General features: G+C 43.0%; 1 protein-coding gene across 8 annotated transcripts in view; it reads right to left on the bottom strand.

Annotated features, from left to right (window-relative positions):
* Positions 1-21,734, bottom strand: part of PHACTR1 (phosphatase and actin regulator 1) — a 574,931-nt gene that overhangs the window by 52,273 nt on the left and 500,924 nt on the right. For all 8 annotated transcript variants that reach the window (XM_024928986.4, XM_034961452.3, XM_034961451.3 and 5 more), the window contains 2 exons: positions 9,563-9,807; positions 7,423-7,579 (listed from right to left, as the gene is read on the bottom strand). In XM_024928986.4, the coding sequence (XP_024784754.2) occupies positions 7,423-7,579; positions 9,563-9,807 (402 nt within the window). The remainder of the gene's footprint in view (positions 1-7,422; positions 7,580-9,562; positions 9,808-21,734) is intronic.

Genomic DNA, 21,734 nt, shown 5'->3' with positions numbered 1-21,734 from the left:
TTACATGCACAAATACCATTGTGTTACAATTGCTACAGTATTCAGTACTGTAACATACCACACAGGTTTGTAGTTGAGGAGCAATAGGCTTTACCATCTAGCCTAGTGTGTAGTAGACTCTACCATCTCGGTTTGTGTGAGTACACTTCATGATGGCCACACAATGACAAAATTGCCTGACACATTTCTCAAAATGTAATCCCATCGTTAAGCAATGTATGACTGTACATTCAAACTAATTTGGATTCTACAGATGCTAATTTTACATTGCTACTGATATACACATACACGTGCTCACATTTACGTTTACAACATACCTACTATTCCTGTCTCATTGTCTCCTCGGCATGTGCACTGCATGCACACAGACTTCATGAATATACTATAAATAGAATAAACTACACCATCCAGGTCCAAGATTTAAAACAGGAGGCCCAGAACTGAGATGGAGTCATTGGGCTGAATTCAGTCCACAAATATATATTTTTGCCTATCTCTTTTTTTTTTTTTAAAGAGGGGTCTCATTCTGTTGCTCAGGCTGGAGTGCAGTGGCACAATTATAGCTCACTGCAGCCTCGACCTCCTGGGCTCAAGGGATCCTCCTACCTTAGCCTCCCAAGCAGCTGGGACTACAGGTGGACGCCATCATGCCCAGTTAATTTTTAAGAATTTGTTTTGTCAACATGGGGTCTGTGTTGTCCAGGCTGGTCTCAGACTCCTGGGCTCAAGTGATCCTTCTACTTTGGCCCCCCAAAGTGCTGGGATTATAGGCATGAGCCACTGTGCCAGTCCTATAAAGTCTAAAAAAATTGAAATTGTCATTTTAAAAATCCAGATTCTTTTTTTCAGAATTGCTAACAAACTAGTCCTTCATTTTTGCAAAACAACAGGGGGTTGAAGCTGAACAGTGATGGCCTCTTGATGCAAGGGTGGACTTTTCATTTCGCCCCTGTTCCTAACACTCCCTATTCATCTCCTCACTGTCTGCTTCACTTCTGTGCAATATCTGTCTCTTCCCACATGCATTTGGGGTCATGGTCCCTTCTCTAGGTAAACTCACCTGAAACTTCTCCAAGGGTTATGGATTGAATTCTGTCTTCCTAAAACTTCTAGGTTGAAATCCTAATCCCAGTACCTCAGAATGTCCCCTTATTGAGACAGGGTCTTTACAGGGATAATCATGTTAAAATGAGGTCTTTAGGGTGGGGTGGTGGGCCCTAATCCAGCATAACTGGTGTCCTTATAGAAAGGGGAAATCTGAACACAGAGATACACACAGAGGGAGAGCATCATGCAGAGATGAAGGCAGAGATTGATGTGATGCATCCACAAGCCAAGGAAGACCAAAGATTCCCAGCAAACACCAGAGGCCGGGAGAGACGCCTGGAACAGATGCTCCCTCGCAGCCCTCAGAAGGAACCAACTCTGCTGACACCTGGATCTCAGACTTCCAGCCTCTAAAACTCCGAGACAATGCATTTCTGTTGTGTATGCCACTTGATTTGTGGGACTCTGTTATGGCAGCCCCAGCAAATGAATACACCAAGTAGCTTAAATAAAGTCAGTATCTTCCTTTGATCATTGGGAATAATCATAGGTGAGTGGTCTGCATTATTGGCTATGTCTAGCTTAGGAAAAGGACATCACAAGGAGAAATATTCTTTCCCAAACCAAGTGACCAGGCTTCCAAGAGCTTCTACATAGAGATGCATCCAACTAGAAGTGGGGAGTCTCCCTGCTGCAGCTCAGGTGATGAAAAAATTCTGGTCAACTCTGACTGCCAAAAAAAAAAAAAAATGCCCATAGTTCACTCCTGAGTAGGAGGGTGATATTTCAAGGGTGAAGGGATATTTTAGGGGAAGGAGTATGTCAGGGAGGTAGACAGCCCCAATCCTCATTTACTCCTGAGCTCACTTTAGATGATAAACTCCTGTGTATATGGTGAGGCACTTTCCATTTTATTTTTCTTTTGCAGGCTTTTTCTTTCATCTGGTCCAAACAACAAAGAGGGTATGGGTGGGGACAGAGGACCTCAGTTGGAGAGGACTGGGCCAGTCGATCCTCTGTTGGGTCTGAAGAGCTAGCTGCTCCCTAGGTGAGGTCCCAAGTAGACTGGCTGTTGTCTGACCACAAATAGGTCATGTTTTGGAGTCTTAGTCCCTTCCTTTAAAAATGAGTAGCCCTATCAACTTACTGAATGATGACTTTTTATAGGATGTTTCAGAATCGAAAGCACAACTTGTTAGGCATTAGGTTACTCTTTAGTTCCAGAACACCCCATACCTAGTGATCTGAAGCTCCAACTTCTGGGGGTTTCACTTCACCAATCTGTCAGTGTCACAGGCTGGAAAGTGAGGAAGTGCCAGAGCATGCTGTCTCTGGCAGATCACGAGGTCGCCCTGACAGGGCACCCTAACTATGAACTTTGAGAAGCAGGGCTCTGTGTCTAATTTTTTAATACTGATTTTTGGGAGTAGTATGTTCAATTATATTTCAAATAAACAAAATGGAGTCATGAGGGAACATGACTCTGGTGGGAATAAAAAGCTTGGCAAATGAACAGAACTAGAAGTAGATCTGACGGCTAAGATCCCATAGTCACGGCACCTCCTAGTTCAGGATGTGGAATCCCAAGAGGAGATCTAGAGAGAATGCAGAATGGTTTTGCATGGGGCAGGGTAGGTGGGGTGAGGGATTGCCCTGAGGTCTCTGTGTGTCCACTGGAGATGAAAAGTGCTACTCATGTAGCACTGAGAAGTGACACTCAAACCAGTGGATTCTAAGAGAACTTCATCAATACGAATCTAAGCAAATGTCCCCATAGGTACCATTCCTTTATGTATAAGACACAGGTACTACTGCAGTGATACACCATGCACATTACAATTCAGGCACAAATAACCATATTAAAAAGGATCATATGAAATGAATGTAAATAGAAGCTCTACAATTTTCGCCTGGCACCCCAGTGGATGGCATCATTCACCACCCCTTGGTCCTCTGTGCCATCCTGAAGTTCAAAGTCTGTATACATATGGAGGAGGAGCCACGTGAACCCTGTTGACCAATGTTCATGTCTCTGGGGCAGTCCACACGTCTCCAACGGCAGTGGACTGAAATAGTTATTTATTAAAAAATCCAGATGACTTGCTTATTGAGACTTAGTAGAGTCTGCCCAATAGCCTCAACAAGTAAACATTTTTGGAAGCACACTAATTTTGGCATTTTTATGTAGAAACTCTGCCTTAATGCTGGGAGGTTCTGCAGAAGTTGACATCATTTTACTTGGTGTTTCTGTTTCCCATTCCTCACCCTCAATTTGGGATTATTCTTAGAATGCTACACATCGTGGTCTTTTTTTTTTCTTATGTTATTGGAACTGTCAGGCTAAAATTATGTTTTCTATCTTGCTGACTCCATGAGGACCACAGACTTGGCCACATGCTTTTCAAAGAGCCTAAGATTTCCAGTACATTAATAGCCAGAGAATGCTGCAGCCTTGTAGCTTCAGAAATGCCAACTCTACAGCACATGTCTACATTCTTTTAGTTACTTTTTGTGATCATAAAGCACATATTTTGCACACAGTAATCAGATGACCTAGTCTAATGCCCTCAGGGCAAATGACTAGGGAATGAAAGAATCAGAGCCAGAACCCAAACTTCTACTCCAGAGTAGCTCGCTCTCTACCACAGTCACTTTTTGGTTCTTGGATTTCCCCTTCATTCTGCCCTGGCTTCAGGATGAATGGGTGGCTAGAAGCACAGAGTTGAGCTCTCAATTCTAAAGGGAATAGTCCCTAAAACTCTTTGGGTCTGCATTAATGGCTGTGCTACCTCAAAAATGACCTTGAGGTATAGATATGGCCTATCTGCCTGATGTGCTGAACTCTGTACAACTTTGCCAATTTGCTAGGCATGCCTGACAGTCTGTCCTTTAGGTACAGTCCCTGCAATCTGGCTAGAGCTTCCAAGGGTCTTACCACAAAGAAAGAAACTCCCTAGTTGAAAGAGTGACGGACAAAGTGGATTCAGAGGAAGGATGCAGGCCATCTCAATGGCTTGAATATGCTGCCTTCTCTACTTTGTCTTTCTGTCCCTAGTTGATGTGTCTTCTCCTGCTGGTAAGGTTTGGTTCTGTGTCCCCACCCAAATCTCAACTTGAATTCTAATCCCCATAATCCCCATGTGTCAAGGGCAGGACCAGGTGGAGGTAACTGAATCATGGGGGCAGTTTCCCTCATGCTGTTCTCATGATAATGAGTGGGTCTCACGAGATCTGATGGTTTTATAAGCATCTGGCATTTCCTCTGCTTGCACTCATTCTCTCTCCAGCCACCCTGTGAAGAGGTGCCTTCTGCCATGATTGTAAGTTTCCTGAGACCTCTCCAGCCAGGGGAAACTGTGAGTCAATTAAACCTCTTTTCTTTATAAATTACCCAGTCTCAGGTATTTCTTCATAGCAGCAAACTGAATAATACACCTGCCATCCACCATAATGAAAGAGGGCTGGGAACAATGTATACTATGGTAAACCTTCAGTGGATGTTACAAATTCCAAGCAGTATTTAAGCATCCTTATAAGGGGAAGAGTTGGGAAAGGGCTGATTTACCAGGATAAGATTTCAGATGCAGATAACTTCTTTCAGGGCATGGATGGTTTATGTCTCTTCCCACCTCTGGGTTTTGTGGCTGCCTTTGCTAGCTAATCATGGTGGTGGCTTGTGGATATGTATTCAGGCAGGAGAGGCTGGGATTGTCTCCCTTTTTAGGAGTATGCTCTGGGGCAATGGTGCCCTTTTTTACTGTGTTAGTCTAAACCAGGTGCAAGGACCCCACAGTGAACAAGCAGGTGGCCAGCCTCACAGGCCGACTTCCTATGCTTCCCATCTCTCTCTCACACTTGGCACAGAAGAGGTCACTGGGGCAGCCAGATGCTCTGGCATCTCACTCCCATCTGCAGATAAATCTTCATTTGCCCCTCACATACCTGGGGCTCTCCTTGTACTGTAGCAGAGCTGGAGGAATGGGAAGTGAGGGGAAGGAGCTATAATAAAAGATCTGCTCCTTCTCTTTTTTCTGATTCCCTAGAGGATAATGTGTAAACTTGAACAAGCTGGGTCAGGAGTAGCCCAGAACCGCACCCACCCACCCCAACCACCCTCAGAACTGAGATCTGGTTCTATGTAACCTGAGAGAGATTGGGGAAGCCAGGATCATTGTTTTCAAGTATGCTACAGCATGCCATGTTATGGGGGATGAGGGTGCAGAAAACACAGAATAAGACCAATGAGTGGGAGTGGCATGGACAGATTTCAGTTAAATATTGGAAGAATGTCTAAGAATAAGGCTCTCCAACAATGGGACAGGCTCTCTAGAGAGCTGTAACTATCACTGAGGTATTAAAAGAGAAGGCCATGTTACTTCAGTCAATGACAGAAAGTATGTATGTGTGTGTGGCAGGTGGTTAGATGTTTTCATTCTATGACTCTAAAGACTGCATAACACTAGGTCCAATCATCCATCAGTGTTGACCATTTTACAAAGCCCTGTACCATTACAATATCCTCCAAGAGGAAACCAAGTTAATTTTGAAAAAGAAGCTGCTCTTAGGTAGCAAAATAAATCAGGTGGGAGGGAAGAATACTGGCATACTGTTGGATGACGCCTATGTCTACATAACCTCTAGGCACCACCTTTCTCACTTGTACAATGCAAAGGTGATGGTGAAAACAGGTAACTGATTGCTTGCTATGGGCCAGATACTGTTTTAAATACTTCTATTAACTTGCTTAATTTTCACAACTCACTCTTTTACATATGCAGAAACACAGGTAAGGAGAATAAGTGACTTACTTAAGGCTATACACCTAGTAAGAGGGAGAATCAGAATTAAGCCCTGGTAGACTTCCACACATTATGTCCAGGCACTCACAACAGTGTCTGGTACAAAGTAAGGGCTCAAGAGAGAGAATTCCAGAGCTGTGCTGTGTGACATTATGCAAAGTAACCAAAGTTCTCTATGCCTGGTATTCTCATCTGTAAAATGGGTATACAAATGGTGTATCTTATAGACAGGCTCAAAGACAAACAATGTAATACATATAAAACGTTCAGAGAATGGTGGCAAATAGTAAGTACTCAACAAAGGTTACCTAATGTCACATAAACATGCCCTTGATTACAAATACATACATGGGTGGTTAATATCTTAATATAACATAAAGCTATGCCCATGTCTGTAATATCCATACATAAAGGGCAATCACTCAAAATGAGTCCCAGTGGAGTAATGAAGCATCACTACCAACCACTTAACCGTATATCAGAGAGTGTGTTTGTCTGATTGCTTTGTGCTTAATCAAACCACACCTTATCTCTCCATAGGTCCTCAATTCTATTACATGATGGAGGCTTTTCTTCCTTCCTTCCTGCTTTCCTTCCTTCCTTCCTTCTTTCCTTCCTCCCTCCCTCCCTCCTTCTCTTTCGCTCTCTCTTTCTCTTTCCTTCTTTCTTTCTCTTTCGTTCTTTCTCTCTTTCCTTCTTTCTTTTCCCTTCCTTCTTTCCTTCCTTCCTTCCTTTCTTTCTCTCTCTTTCTTTCTTTCCTTCTCTCTCTCTCTCTCTGTCACCTGGGCTGGAGTGCAGTGGCACAATAATGGCTCACTGAAGCCTTGACCTCCTGTGCTCAAGCCATCCTCTTGCCTCAACCTCCCATGTAGCCGGGACCACAGGCATGTGCCACCACATCTGGCTAATTTTTGATTTTATGTAGAGATGGGGTTTTACGTTGTTGCTCAGGCTGGCCTCAAACTCCTGGGCTCAAACAATCTGCCCACTTTGGCCACCCAATGTATTAGGACTACCGGTGTGAGCCACCGTGCCTGGCCAGATGATGGAGTCTTTTCTACAGATGATTATTCTCCCTGGAAACCTGCCTCTCAATTTCTCCCTGAACCTTGAATCAAGTGAATTTTCCAAGATTTGGATAAATAAAGGAGAGGGCACTATAGAAACAACCTTGGAGACAAAATGGGATGTTTTCCATTGTCTCTTCCTTTTTTTTTTTTTTTTGAGACAGAGTCTTGCTCTGTCACACAGGCTGGGGTGCAATGGTGCGATCTCGGCTCACTGGAATCTACACCTCCCGGATTCAAGTAATCCTCCTGCCTCAGCCTCCCGAGTAGCTGGGACTACAGGCCACCATACCTGACTAATTTTTGCATTTTTAGTAGAGATGGGGTTTCACCATGTTGGCCAGGCTGGTCTTGAACTCCTGACCTCATGTGATCCACCTGCCTTGGCCTCCCAAAGTGCTGGGATTACAGGCATAAGCTACTGCGCCCGGCCGAGACCGAATTCTTTTGCTAGAACCTGGAGAGCTAAAGGCCCACTGCCAGGGAGGCAGAGGGTGCCGCTGTCCTACCTGGTGAGCTTGGTGCCAATCTGTTGCCTCAGCTCCAGCCGCTCCTCATCCGTCTGCCTGGGAAGGATGTTCTTTTCTTCCAGCTCTCGCTTGGAGGGCCTGTTGCTGAGTTTGATGGCTAAGGAGTCCTTCCTGCAGACCTTCATGGCCAGGGAGCCTGTAGGAGACAGAAATGAGTCAATTAAGGCTTACATATCTGCCTGGGCTCCCACAGGGCCAACCCTGGGTCATAAGATACAAGGCAGGAAGGAAGTCATCAAGGTTTTAACACCTGAAAGTGGTTAATGCCTCAGTTCCTAGAGTTCCTGCCATTGCCACACACTCTACCCCTAGCACTGTGTGGGGCACATGGACAGCACATGGGGAACCTGTGATTGGGTGTCTGCTCTCCAGGAATGTCTAGCATGCAGGCGACATCAGAAAGGAGGGCAGGACTGGCTGTGGGGTGCAGTGGACTGCAAAGGGGGAGATAGGACAGAGGCTTTTAGCAACTAGGGGAAGTTTCACGAGGAGGAGGGGCTGACACCTGAAGCAGAGATGAGAGTCCAACAGGCAGCAGGTGGGCGGGGATCTGTGTCTGCAGAAGTTCAGCGGTGAAGGCTACACCAGGAAATCTCAAGAGACAGAAAAGATCAACTACACTGGAGCTTGGGGGACGTGAAGGAGAAAAAAGGTAGGTGGACAAAGTGGGGCTGGTTGGGGGTGGGAGTGGAGGTGAGGGCTTTGAAACACGCAGTATCCTGGGATGGGTTTTTTCTTTTCAACCCCAGGGTTTCTGAGCAGCTGAGGCAGGGCTTCCCTAAATCTGATATAAATCAGTGGTTCTCAACCAGTGGTGATTTTGTGGTGATTTTGCTCCCCAGGGAACACCTGGCAAAATCCCAAGGCATTTTTGGTTGTCAAAACTAAGGTGGCAGGCAGAGGGTGCTACTGGCATCTAGCGGACAGAGGCCAGGGATGCCTGGAAACATCCCACAGTGTACAGGACAGCCCCACACCAGAGAATTATCTGGTCCCAAATGCCGGGAGTGCTGAGGTTGAGAAACCCCTGTATGAAACATTTAATTCTCTGGATACTGAACAGCAAACAGGGGCTGAGCAGCTGCTCCTTCCATTCATGGATCATTGAGGTCTCTGGCTGCCCTGTGTGGTTCTTTCCTTGACATCACTTGGATCCCTTCATAGCTCGCCAGGTCTTACTTGGAGCCAGCTATTTGAAGCCTGGTAAGTAGAGAGCAAGAGAAAACGCCAGCAGGCAACAAGTCTGAGGATGGCTTTGGGCTTGATTGAGCAGTGCTTTTCTTCTTTCTTCCTCCACTAGTTTTAGAACATGAGCTTCAGAATGTGACAGAGCCCGCATCAAACCCCAGCGTTGCCCCTTAGCAGACGTGAGGCCCTGGGCCAGCGCCTTGTCTCTCCATTTTCTGCCCTTATCTGTAAAATGAGGCAATAGTGTCCATGCCTCAGGGTTGTTGTGAGATGTAGGTGAGAGATTAAAACCGTAGCCCATTGTCAGGCACACAGTACATGTTCAAGGCATGGTTGCTATTCTCATAAGTTCATTTATTAAAAAGTTGGCCAAATATCAGGCTGTACTCACGTAACTAAAATTTATTTACTGTTCATGGCCAGAGTGATAGGTTTTGAACTTTGCTTTCTTCATTTCTTCTCTTGTCTCTTGGCACATTTAAAGGTCATAAATAAGAAATGTAAATTGAGGCCTTCTAAAGTTGCTGAGGTATGCTTAAAAAGTGAATTTGTTGCATACACAGTGAGTAGTATTTGAGTGTTTGCTAGACAGGGACAGAGTTTTAAACTTCTGAAAGTTTTTTTTGGGTGGGGGAGAAGTTGCATCCTAAGAGAAGCAACAAAGAAGCCATTTAAAGAGGTAGGAGGTGGCAGTAATTTTTAGAGCTAGGAGGGAATTTAAGGAGGGCATTTAGAGGACATTTACCCTCTCCTCTTACTGATGTAGGAACTGAGGCCCCAACAGGTAGACTAAGCTGCCCTACGACCCAGGACCAGTCAACACCAGAGCAGGGATTAGAACCCAGACTGCTGGGCTGCTGGGTCCGCTCTCTGCTGCCTTTCCACAATGGCATGCTTCCCCACCCCTGGTGATGAGTTAAGATGAACGCACTGGTGTATAATGAGCTGTCGTCATCTTCATCCTCCTCTTCCTCCTCTTCTCTTGTATACAGGCAAGAAGAGTCTTCGTAGTCTGACTCATGAGGCACATTTTCTTTATTGTCATCACATTCAATCACAACAGTTGGCACTTGTCTTATTTCTGGAAGGCCCATAGGTCCTGCTTTGGTGACCCCATCACCCGAGTGCAACCCAGAGCTGTGGTAAGAAGTGGAACAGGGGACCCGCTGCTCAGAGCTGTTTAAAGACAAGGAGGAAAGAGGAAATTCACTTTGGCTAATGTGCTATATAAATGCATCAAAACCATTTTAAAACTCAGTTGCCCATCCCTAAGAGACAAAGGGTCTACTGGGCAAGTAAAGTTCCATTGCTCACCTTACAGGGAATCACTTTAAGACGGCACGGTTTCCTGATGGGAATAGTGGCGTGGGATAGGCTCCTCGTGGGTGGTGTGATGGTTGCACAATGATGTGAACGTACTTAATGCCATTGAACTGTATGCTTTAGAATGGTTAAGATGGCAAATTTTATGTTATCTGTATTTACCATAATTAAAAAAAATTAAAAGCAAGGGTAAAGGATTAATTTGATAGTGAATCTACAGATTCAGGAGAGAAAGATAATAATTGAGGTTCTAGTTTTCTAAAGCTACACAGGGCGACTAATAGGGACTGAGTGTGTGAAAGACTGAAATGCTGTGGCTGGAGATGCTGAGAAAGGGAAGAGGGGGATGGACACAAGGCTGGAGACCCATGCATGACATTGTTAGCGATGACCTAGAGAAAGTTCTCTCCCACAGGGAGCCACAAGTAATGCCAGTCTGGATATTTTGCAGGTCAGTTTTCTAAGAGGCATCGAGGATGATGTTTTTGGTTCCACCTCTTAAGTTGAACCAACTTGGATCAAATATCTTTGTTAACTAAAAAAGCTATACTGCTGGGCATGGTGGCTCATGCCTGTAATCTCAGCACTTTGGGAGGCCGAGGCAGGCGGATCATGGGGTCAAGAGATCGAGACCATCCTGGCCAACATGGTGAAACCCTCTCTCTACTAAAAATACAAAAATTAGCTGGGTGTGGTGGCACGCACCTGTAGTCTCAGCTACTTGGGAGGGTGAGGCAGGAGAATCACTTGAGCCTGGGAGGCAGAGGTTGCAGTGAGCCAAGATCGTGTCACTGCACTCCAGCCTGGCAACAGAGCGAGACTCCATCTCAAAAAGAAAAAAAAAATCTATACAAGTTTGTTGTTCGAAAGTTACTACATGGGTGTCATCAAAAATAAAATAATTATTTTCTTAATCCTCTAGCTGAGGATTATGTAGTAACTTAGAACCCTTTTTTATGACAGGCTTTGCATGAAATCTAGTAAGAATCATAGAATATGAAGCCAGAAACCATAGTTAAATTTTGTAATTCTTTTTCAGATTAACTGGAAGTGGAATTTATATCTTTCATTTAAGGAATTTCTAAATACAGGAAACTCAATGCATTTTACCATCCAAAAGTGTTTGACATGCCTAAGGAAATGGAGCATGAGGTTATATTATATATCAGTAAGTCCTACATTTGAATATTTTATCCAAAAGAAATCTGACTTATGACATATGAATGCATGCCTCTCCTTTGAAACTTTCAATTACGCTTTAAATTATTGCTATGCCTAATGTAAATTCAATTAACTTCCTTCCTTCCATTGTTTGCAAAGAGCTGTTTTTCTCTTTGTATTTTTCACAGAACTCTTCAGTGACACAAATGGAAAAATCTAGTTAACACATTATGAGCTATGATGTTCAAGGCAATGAACTAAATCAACTTAAAAAAAAGCCAACTACTGAATAGGATTAAATCACGTATTTACAAAATGCAGCATCTTATTAGTGGTTTACCACATTAGTGGTTTACGTTGGTCCATTTCCCACCTAATTGAATACAAATGACAATGGGAGCAGGAGGGTGAAGTACACGATAGATGGCCTCCAGGGTGGCGAAGGGTGATGAAAGTGGGGCTAGGGACTTGGTGCCCACCCTGCAAAGCAGCCCTTTTATCAGTGACAGCCACTCCATTCCAACTGCGCTTGGATTTCCACATTGGGTATTATAGGAAGTAAGGATGGAAGAGGCCAAAAAATGTAATTCCATGGCTCATGTTTTGCCTGAATCCTGTCTTTTCCTCTCTCTACTTTTTGGTTAATTAGCAATGGTTCCTATAAAGGCACAGAGCTGGGGATAACAGCAGCCGGGAGCTGGGGATGAAAGCAGTCAATAGATTCTTGTTTGGTGGGAAGAATCTTTTAAGGAAAAAAGTTGGAAACTAGAGAGTATGAGTTCCTTAAGGTAGAAGGCTCCAAGTTGATTCAAGAAGATAAAGAAGAGAGAAAAATGCAAAGGAAGATAAGAAACTCCACCTCATAGGTAGTGTGTAATCAACAAGAGGCTGTGGTTTCCTCTCTTTCAAAGATACATGGGCAGCGAGAGACCTTCTTGCATAGGATGGGATTAAATGGAGGACAGCTGGCTACTTTGAAAGGTACCAGGTACCATGCTACTGGGTTTGTCAAATAGGGATTGGTCAGGTGGCCAATGACTGCCTGTTGGGGCACTAGAGAAACAGCTAAAGACTTCTGGGGCCAATCAGGTCATCTTATTGATGTGTGAACCCTAGCATGTGCTTGAATGCCTAATTTTCCTTAAGAATGAAGGAGGTAGTTTTCCATGAAGCTAGGTGAATCCACCAAAAGAATTGTAAAACATTCTATTAATAAATATCCACTGAATGCCAACTATGCATCAGGAAGAGTCCTGAGAAGAAGACAAATGCCCCGATAAACCCACCCCTTTTGTAACTATGGAGAACCACAGGAGAGCAAGAAAAGAAAGGAGAGTATAGAAGTTAGCTGAAAAGGAGGCTGGGAAGGTTAATATGTGGCCTCAGTTTGGGGAGTCCAGACAGATCTGAGTCCACGTTTTGCCACTTACTCTCTTCTTGACATTGGCCAAATTGTAGGGCTGGTGCATGTGAAGTCGCCTGTTGACACGGCCTCAGATGAGACCCTCACTGGTTATTGACAGACATGGCCTTCCAAGTGGTTTCAAAGCAGGCTCAGTTTCAGTCCAGTCTCCAGAGTTGTCGGAGCGGCTTTCTAAAACTCGGATCTAAGAGCCTCACCCATGAGAACTTTGAATGCCTCTCAAGTCTACAAAACTACTGCTCTAGGAGTGATGCAAATGAAAATTCAGTTAACGCATCATGAACTGTACTATTTGAGGCAAAGGACCAAATCAACTCAAATGCAGCATCTTATGACATGTGGCCTGTGCCCTGCTGCTGACAGACACCCAGCAGAACATCAGTCTCTGTAGCACGAGTTTTTTTTATAATATAGTTATTACCTACATCTGCTCTAAATACAGGCTCTCATTCCGAAAGGAAGGTGAAAACCATTAGCCTGCAAACAGTAGCTTAAACATAATGTCACGTGCCTGCCACACCCTACATAATTTGGCCCAAATTATTAACCCAGACTCATTCCCACTTCTTTACTTCTGTCTCCAAACAATTGACCCCTTGATCACCTGCAACTATGCATTCAATGCTCTTGGCCTGGAATGTGTTCCCAAACCATCTTCACCTCATTCATTCCTATTTCTCTCTCAATACTTGTCTCAGTCAATGCCTTGCCTGTGTTTATGGGAGAGAGTCCTCAAGGGTGAAAACCATGATCATCTGTTTGCTTACTATCTTCTCTTCACCACCCAAGGCTGTAGGCTCCTTGTCGGGCAGAAGCCACATCTTCTGTTTGTATCTGGTTCCTATTACTATGCTTAGTGCCTAGTATCGTGCCTGACACAAAGTAGATGCTCAGTAATTGTCTATTGCTTTAGCCGAATGAAATAAATATGGGCTGGAATGACTGACATTTAGATATATTTGTAAGCAGTCAGCAAAACATGTTCAAAAGGCATTAACTAAGGGATGTTTTTTTAATTTTCAGGGAGGCATCTAGTGGTGTGCTGCAGGGATGTGGTGCTCTAGACTTGGTTAGCATCTTTATCAATGGCAATGACAAAAAGGGCATCCTCAATGAATAACTGAAAGAGTTGAAGGAGAGAAGGAAAGAAGGGAGAGTGAATAGAGAGAACATTTACTAAATGTGTAATTTTCACACACAGTGTTGCATTTCACCTTTCCAGCAACCGTATGGGACAGGTGCTGTTCTCCCCATTTTATGAAGCAGGAAATTGAAGCTCTGAAAGGGTAATGAATAGGCCCACAAGGACACAGTTAGTAAAGGAAGGGCTTGAAATTTGAACCTACTCTATTACAAATTCTGCATGCAAAAGTTGAACTGTGATACTTATGAGATGTGTCCTTTGATAAAACACACACCTGACTAAATGTACCCAGGCAAGATGGAGGAAATATCATACCTTGTCAACAACGTGTGTAAAAAATGGGCATCATTATTTATAACTATTTTAAGTCCTACTAACTAGGGTAGGTAAAAGTATTCTACCCTGCCATGACCAGGCCACTCCTGGGGCACTGAGTTTAATACTCAGGGCGTTCAGGAGACCCATCCATTCACCGATTCACCTTGGCTGCTTTTGCACCAAAATAGAAGAGTGGAGGAGTTGCAATAGAGCTGAAAATATTTACTATCTATCTGGTTCTTTAAAGAAAAAATTTTCTGTGCCCTGATCTGAACCAGTGTTTTCTAAACCTTGATTATACTCCCACCTCCTTAATCTTTTTTGTGTATGGCATCTTTGAAGTCCATTTACACTATTATTTACTTTGTAATTTTTTAAGTCAGTATGGTATTTTTTAAAAATTTAAACACTATTGTAACCTCATCCTAAGCAAATGATATCTTTGTAATAACAGGTTTTGTATGTAAATCATATAGGTTTATAACATGTTAAGATATATTTTTATATTTGTAATACATATATTTTCAATATTGATATATGCATAAGTACATACAATATTCAATAAAATATTAAAACTAATAAAAGGTTGTCCTAAACTCATTTTCTGTACCACCAATGATGCAGATATCACAGTTTGGTTAAATGTTGCTCTAGACCAGGCTTTTTCAACACAGGCATGACTGACATTTTGGGCCAGATAATTCATTGCTTTGAGGGTTGTCCTGTGCATTGTAGTACACTTAGCAGTACCCCTGGCCTCTGCCCACCAGATGCCAGCAGCACTTCCTCCAACTGTGACAGCCAAAACAATCTTCAGACATCGCCAAATGTCCTCTGGGGGACAGGGGGACAGAAATCATCCCAGATTAGGAGCCACTGGCCTAGAGCATCTACAGTGGCTTTGCTGCTTGCTGCATTCTCAGCACTGTACCATGTGAGTCTCTTCAAGAGCCACTTAGGTATTAATTATCAGGAATCTGCAGCATTCGCTGAATGATGAAGAACTGTCCAGATCCTCTCATGTGAGTTCCTGACTTATCAGGTGTGAGGCTGGCATTCTGGGGGCTGCAACAAGATGCTGATGCTCGTGGGGTTCTACTTACTCAGTTACTTGCACTCCTGCCTTCAGTTCCTGAGCTGTTAGTTACCCCATGAATGCAAGAGCTCCAGGCTGACGCTTGAGTGAAACAGGTTTTCTCATTCTTTGCCCAGATCAGTGATTTACTGAATGACACTCAGTGGTCTGAGAGAGTCACATCTTCCAGAGTACCTATCAACAGGAACTGCTGACTCGTGTAATAAAATCTATTCTAGATCACTCACATCAACATTCTTTGGCATTAAGCATTTAGTTGGCTTCAAATTCAAATGGACTTCATTGCACATGGGTTGTGTTCACCCTCCCTCTTCCTAAGGGCTAACTAGCTTCTAAAACCGCAGGTAAACATGAGGAATCTCATCCTAACCTCCGAGATGGAGTCTTTGTTCATTCTTTTTTTTTTTTTTTTTTTTGAGATGGAGTCTCACTCTGTCACCCAGGCTGGAGTGCAGTGGCGTGATCTTGGCTCACTGCAACCTCCGCCTCCCGGATTCAAGCAATTCTCTGCCTCAGCCTCCCAGGTGGCTGGGATTACAGGTGCCCACCACCACACCTGGCTAATTATTATATTTTTAGTAGAGGCAGGGTTTCACCATCTTGGCCAGGCTGGTCTTGAATTCCCAACCTTGTGATCCACCTGCCTTGGCCTCCCAAAGTGCTGGGATTAGAGGCGTGAGCCACCGTGCCCGGCCACCTTTGTTCATTCTGACTGGATTATTACAGATGATGATGGAAGTTAACATTTCTAAATGCTCACACTGTCCCACGTGTTGATTCACTTAAGCCTCACAAGGATCCTAAGAGATAGGTACTATTGTGATCTTCCCGTTTTAGATGGGAAAATGCAAAGGCACGTGGCCAAGGTCACACAACCAGAGGGGTGCAGACACTGAATTCAGGCCATCAGACTACAGGACCTGATCTACTGATGTCACTATACCACTGCCTATGTAGAAGTAGTGGTCCCCCAATGGTTGCAAACTTTAATCTTCTTCCAGACCCTCCCCCTCCCCACCCACCCAGTCCATCCTCTATTCTGCTGTCAAACTGGTCGGATCATGTAATTCTCCTAATCAAAAGAGCCAGGAAAAGCCTCATTGTAAACTGGATCAACTCCACCCTCTACAGCATGGACTAAGAGGTGCCTCACGATCTGACCCCCCAACTCCTTTCAATCTCATTTGTTATTATTCCTTAGCATCTTCCTAGGGTTCCAGCCATATCAGACCACTTGCCATTGCCCAAGTACCCTGTGGACTTCCCTGCCTCCTCCCTCTGCTCCTGCAGTTGCTCCACCCCAGAACTCACCCTTCAGATTTTGGCCTAGAGAGAGCATCCTGCCTATCTTTCAGAGATGACTCAAATCTCATTTCATTTGAGCATCCTTTTCTGAGTTTTCCAATGGAAATCAGTCCCTTCTCTGCACATCCATAGCCTCTGTTTCCAGCTTTGTTATAGCATCTGCCACATTATGTTATAATTACAGGCTAAGCATTTACCCCCCACGCCAATTAACTGTGAGCCTCTCCAAGACAGAGGCTGATGATCTTCCTGCCTCTACCTCTACATTGCACATGTGTTTGGAACTGATGGATAAGTTGATCAAATATTTGAATTGAAGTCACACACAATCAGAATACACCACATTACATTTTCAACTACTTAATTTGCTAAAATTAGGATCCCTGACCCTTAGATAGAGTCTTGCTGTTGTAGGGAAATTATCTTTGTGAAAGGAGCATTAGGATTTTTGGAAATAGTGCTCTAGAGGTCTTTTTCCTAAGAAGACAACTCAAGGAGCTAAGGCACAGAGATCTATGCAAGCAAGAGCACATTGGTACCGTGTGGCCTTCATTCCAGGACTGTGTGTGCACAGAAGAGGTAACAGAGAGAGCCTATGATATTCCAATTTCCAATTCTATACTCACAGGCCGTCAGCCCACTTTAATTCAGACTGTCCAAAGTTAGGCTGCTTTGTAAGGTGACGTCATTAAGCTTGATGAGGTCTATATGGTTTCCTCCTATACTAACATTCTATAATGAATTTAAACAAAGACCAAAGGCCTTAAATTATTTTCCAGGGGAAAAACAGATGAATTTCTGCTCCCTATCACCTAGGTAGCACCAAATAATGTCATTTTCTTGACAAATGTAATAGGGATGAACATGCAGAAACCGAACAGCATTCCATGATGTTCACAAGATGTTGGACAGATGCACCATTTCGGAATATTTCCACACAATGTCTTAAAGATACCAGCGGGTTCCACAGCTCAGGATGAAGGAGCAGGAGCATCTTTCAAAACCACCACATGGCTACTGCAGATGGTCCTTTAGTGCCCTATGAAAGTGTGTTGTAAATGTTCATCATCTCATTTAATCACCACAAAAACTTGCAGAGTTAAGAAGGGTATTGTTATTATCTTGATTGTTTATGAATTGGGGACATGAGGTTTCTGAGAACACAGTGATCACTCGGCAGTGATCACAGCAGGATGTGAACTCAGGTCTTCCCACCCAGGGCCTGTGTTCTTTCCATGAACCACGTTGTTTTCTCCTGGAGAATCAGCAAAGCCCATCATTTTTTCTGTAGATGTATATGCTGACTATGAAATGCAATTTATACCGCAAATTTTAAAAACCGTGGACTATAATATTTTTATAACAAAAAGCAAGGATAACAGATGTTCACACAATCCAGCTACTCTCTTGCTATGAATTTTGCTGTGAAGAGTCCCATGATGAGCGCTATTATGGAACACACAGGGAGGGGGTTTGAATTCTAGACTTGGGGATACAAGTTTTGTGTGAGTAGCACATGGCTGGGGGTGAGTAGGTGTGCGGAGAGAATAGGCGACAAGAGGAAGGACAGAATAATTACCAGGCTGGATAATCCAGCCTTGCACAACGGAGCGCTGCTGATAAAAAGGGGTCGTGCAGTGGGTTTTGTATCTGTTGTGGCCACTTTAGTAACACGTCTCCTTGAGGATAGAGAGGCATCACCACCACGCTCCTCCCATGACCCTGCATGATGGTTCTTCAGTGCCCCGTCCCTGCCCGACATCACATTACACATTCATAGGCTTATTACCTGTCGCTCCCACTAACGAGTAAGCTCACAAGGATGAGGACTTTGTTTCATCCTCATTTTCCCCTAGAGGATGGAACAGCTTAAATGAACAGAAAATAATGAACAAAAGTATCCCTAAAACAGAAGCCTTGCTATTTACACAAGAAACACTGAAAAGAGACATATTTGGAAAGCTTGAGAGGAAAATGGCAGTCCCGAGTCAATAAAAGGCACACATTTAAAACTGCCTTCCTCTCATCACATCTACAGGATGCCTTAGGGAGGTGAAAAGCTGTACTCTATTCCCTTGGTCTTGTTCCCACCAAGAATGACCTTTACCAAGCCTTCTTTTTGGAAAACTCGACTCTTCTCTTTAACTCTGTTAAACTAAGTAGGAGATGCATAGGTTGAGAGCCCGGGTAGATAACCATTTCTGCCTCCTTTCCCTTTTTCTACCTTTTCTCTTCTCTTCTCTTCTCTTCTCTTTCCTCCTCCTCCTCCTCCTCCTCCTTCTTCTTCTCCTCCTCCTCCTTCTTCTTCTTCTTTTTAAATAGCTCATTGCAACCTTGGACCTTTGGGCTCAAGCAATCCTCCCGCCTCAGCCTTCTGAGTAGCTTGTACTAACAGGTGTCGCCGCACCTGGCTAATTTTTTGATTTTTTTTGTAGAGATGGGGTCTCGCTATGTTGGCCAGACTGGTCTCAAACTCCTGGGCTCCCAAAGTTGTTAGGATTACAGGAGTGAGCCACCGTGCCTGGCCTTTTCCTACCATTTCAATGGCCGAATATTTTTAAGGGATCTCTAGACTTCAAAAATGAAGACACTGACTTATCTTTCATGTTCATTACTGGATAAGGGTAAGGCCCAGACCTTACTTTCAGTCTTTCATACAGGAATGAATGCCAAGACATCTACAGTGAGTCTGGGTCATTATAAGAGGCACTCCCTTTTCAAGGGAGCTTTGTAATCATCACTTTATCTCCATTCCACGGTACAGGCTGATGAGTAGGAAATCACTGTGACCCATCCATGGGAGGGGAATTACTGGCCGGCAAACACCTTTGAAACTCTTGTAGGGAATCAAGGGCAGGTCATAAAATTGAAAATCACTGTCTCTTTTAAATCCTTAATCTTTCTCTAAAATAGGTGGGATCCATTTCACCATCATTTCTAAAGAAAAACATGTAATAAAGGGAATATTGCTTTCTGATATCTGATTTTAAATGCATCCACTGTTAAAAAAAAGAAAGACATTAATCTCCTCAAAGGACAGAGAAAATTTATTATCTACAAATATGACACTGAAAGCCAAATTAAACTTCAACAGGAACAGCTTTTGTAATTTAGTCTGCACAAGTTATGAAGAGAGTTTTCAGAGGGGAGAGAGAATAATCAGCCACTTTCCTCTTGGAGACCAAAAATGTGTGAGAAATTATGCTGCAAATTGCAGTGCCTGAGGCTGAAAAATAGCAGAAATAACCAATGTAGCCTAAGAAAATAGTTAATCAGCTTCTTTTTAAGAAAGCAGGCATACATTGTGTGGTTTATCATGGCCTAGGATTAGCCTTCTAAGATAAGACATGTAACATTAAAGCTTTTGTTTTTTGTTGAACTTTAGTCAGCAGGAAACTATGCTGTTCTATATATAGACGAGGGTACTGAGCCTTCCTGAATAGAAAATGTATTTTGAGTTTTTTTTTTTTCAGCAGTGGTAATGGATTTAAATTAATTTGTTCACAGCCTCTGTCCTTTCAGGGACCAATGACCCACATTTCTGAAATATTATCTGGGATTGGGATGTGATGAACAAAACCATAAGACACACAGAGTCTGACCAAGAGCCCATCCCTCCCAGCACTCTCTATTTCTGATGGAGAAACCAGTGGTGGCTTTTCTACTTGACTTTGTCCCTAGACACTGGTGAGTGTTCTAGCATGCTTGGCTGAGCATGGGTACTAAAAAGGCAGGACACAGAGTCAGCAGAATGGTGCGAGTCCCAGCTGGGCCATTGCTAACCTTGTCTCTTGGTGTTTGGCTCTTCATCAGTTAAATGGAGAAACCTAGGTGCCCACCTCCCAGGCAGCTGCAAAATTAGAAGACAATGCTGGTGCAGTGTGCTTCCTGGACAACAACGCTGAGAGTTGCCGTTTTAACTAGGAGTACATGTCAACACCAACATTTATCATAAATTAGTCATTATAGATATTACCCACTAATTTATTAAAATATTTCCTTTAGTGTTTTAATATTTTTGATCCGCAAAACTTTCTGGACGACGGTTTCCAAGAAGATCAAAGAGTCAATATTTGTGCATTGGAAAAGGGCAGTATTTCTATTGAAGCAAAAAAAATCAAAAGCAGATTCCCTTTCTTTTGAAAATACACTTCCTTTTTTAAATCCTCTTAAGCCTTAAAAAGGTGTTAATGGTTTGTACAGTTTCATTTTAACTTCCTTAAAGTTAAGCAACTTAGGAAATTGCTTAGACAATTTCCTTGCCAACCTTATAGGGAAAGATGGGTCTTGCTCATAATGACATTACTTTGCACTAAAACCACATCATGTACCTTGGAATAGCAGTTAAATCTGAAAAACAACATGTACGTGTAGGCAATTAAAGATGATAAATATAGGCTTTAAAATCAAAGAACTGACCTAAAGTAAGAGATTGACATGCTGGCTTCCAAGGGGCAAGGACAAATGTCTAGCTGGAATTGCGTGAGATTTTGAAGAGATGATCATCACCATAAGAAGAGAATCTTTCCCTGGAAACATATTTCATTTAACAATGTAGGCCATTTGTTATGTCATGAAGAAACACGGAACTACAAAGCAACACCACTTCACAAGCAAACAACACCTAGGTGTTCAGAGTTTCATTCTTGCTGAGGCACTGATTCATATCTGTGTATTGTCAGGGAACACCCTAATTAGCAGGTGAAACATTACAGACATAAGCCAATACAATAATTATTTAGACTGTTAAGGCTAAAAGAAACCCTAGGGATCATCTAGTTTAGGAGGAAGAATTATTCTTTAGAATTTCCTGTGACCCTTGAGGCAACATGAAGAAAAGTAATTGTAACCATGAAATGTATTTACCCAAGGATTATAAATTGTATTGTGCTCTTTGAAAGGCCTAAAAATAATCATGGGATAATAGAATTCTAGAGCTTGGAGGGATTTGAGGGTCTACTGATTTCAATTTCTTCTGTCCAATGTAAAAATGATTCCTTTTTCAATATTCTTGACAAATTCATCTCTAGCTAATATGTAAATGTAAAAAGGGGACATTATAAGAAATAATAAACTATTCATATAAACTTATCAATGTTATAATTTTAAAGGAAAGATTGCTTTGTTACTCTGTGCCTATCACAATGCTTGGCATGCAGTGATCAATGGGTGTTGCTAAGAGTTCAAGACGACTCTGGAACTTTCCTGCATCTAGTTGATCATCCAGATTGGACTGGCTTATCCATGTTAACACAGATGTACATTGACTATGCCAGCAGAGGTAAAGCCATTCTACTTCTCCAAAATTTCACATTACAGTTAACCTACTTCAA

Source organism: Pan paniscus, chromosome 5 (genome assembly GCF_029289425.2).
Source record: "Pan paniscus chromosome 5, NHGRI_mPanPan1-v2.0_pri, whole genome shotgun sequence".
Taxonomy (NCBI): Eukaryota; Metazoa; Chordata; class Mammalia; order Primates; family Hominidae; genus Pan; species Pan paniscus.
Note: the sequence above shows the minus strand (reverse complement) of the source record. Positions and strands in the feature narration are given on the sequence as shown.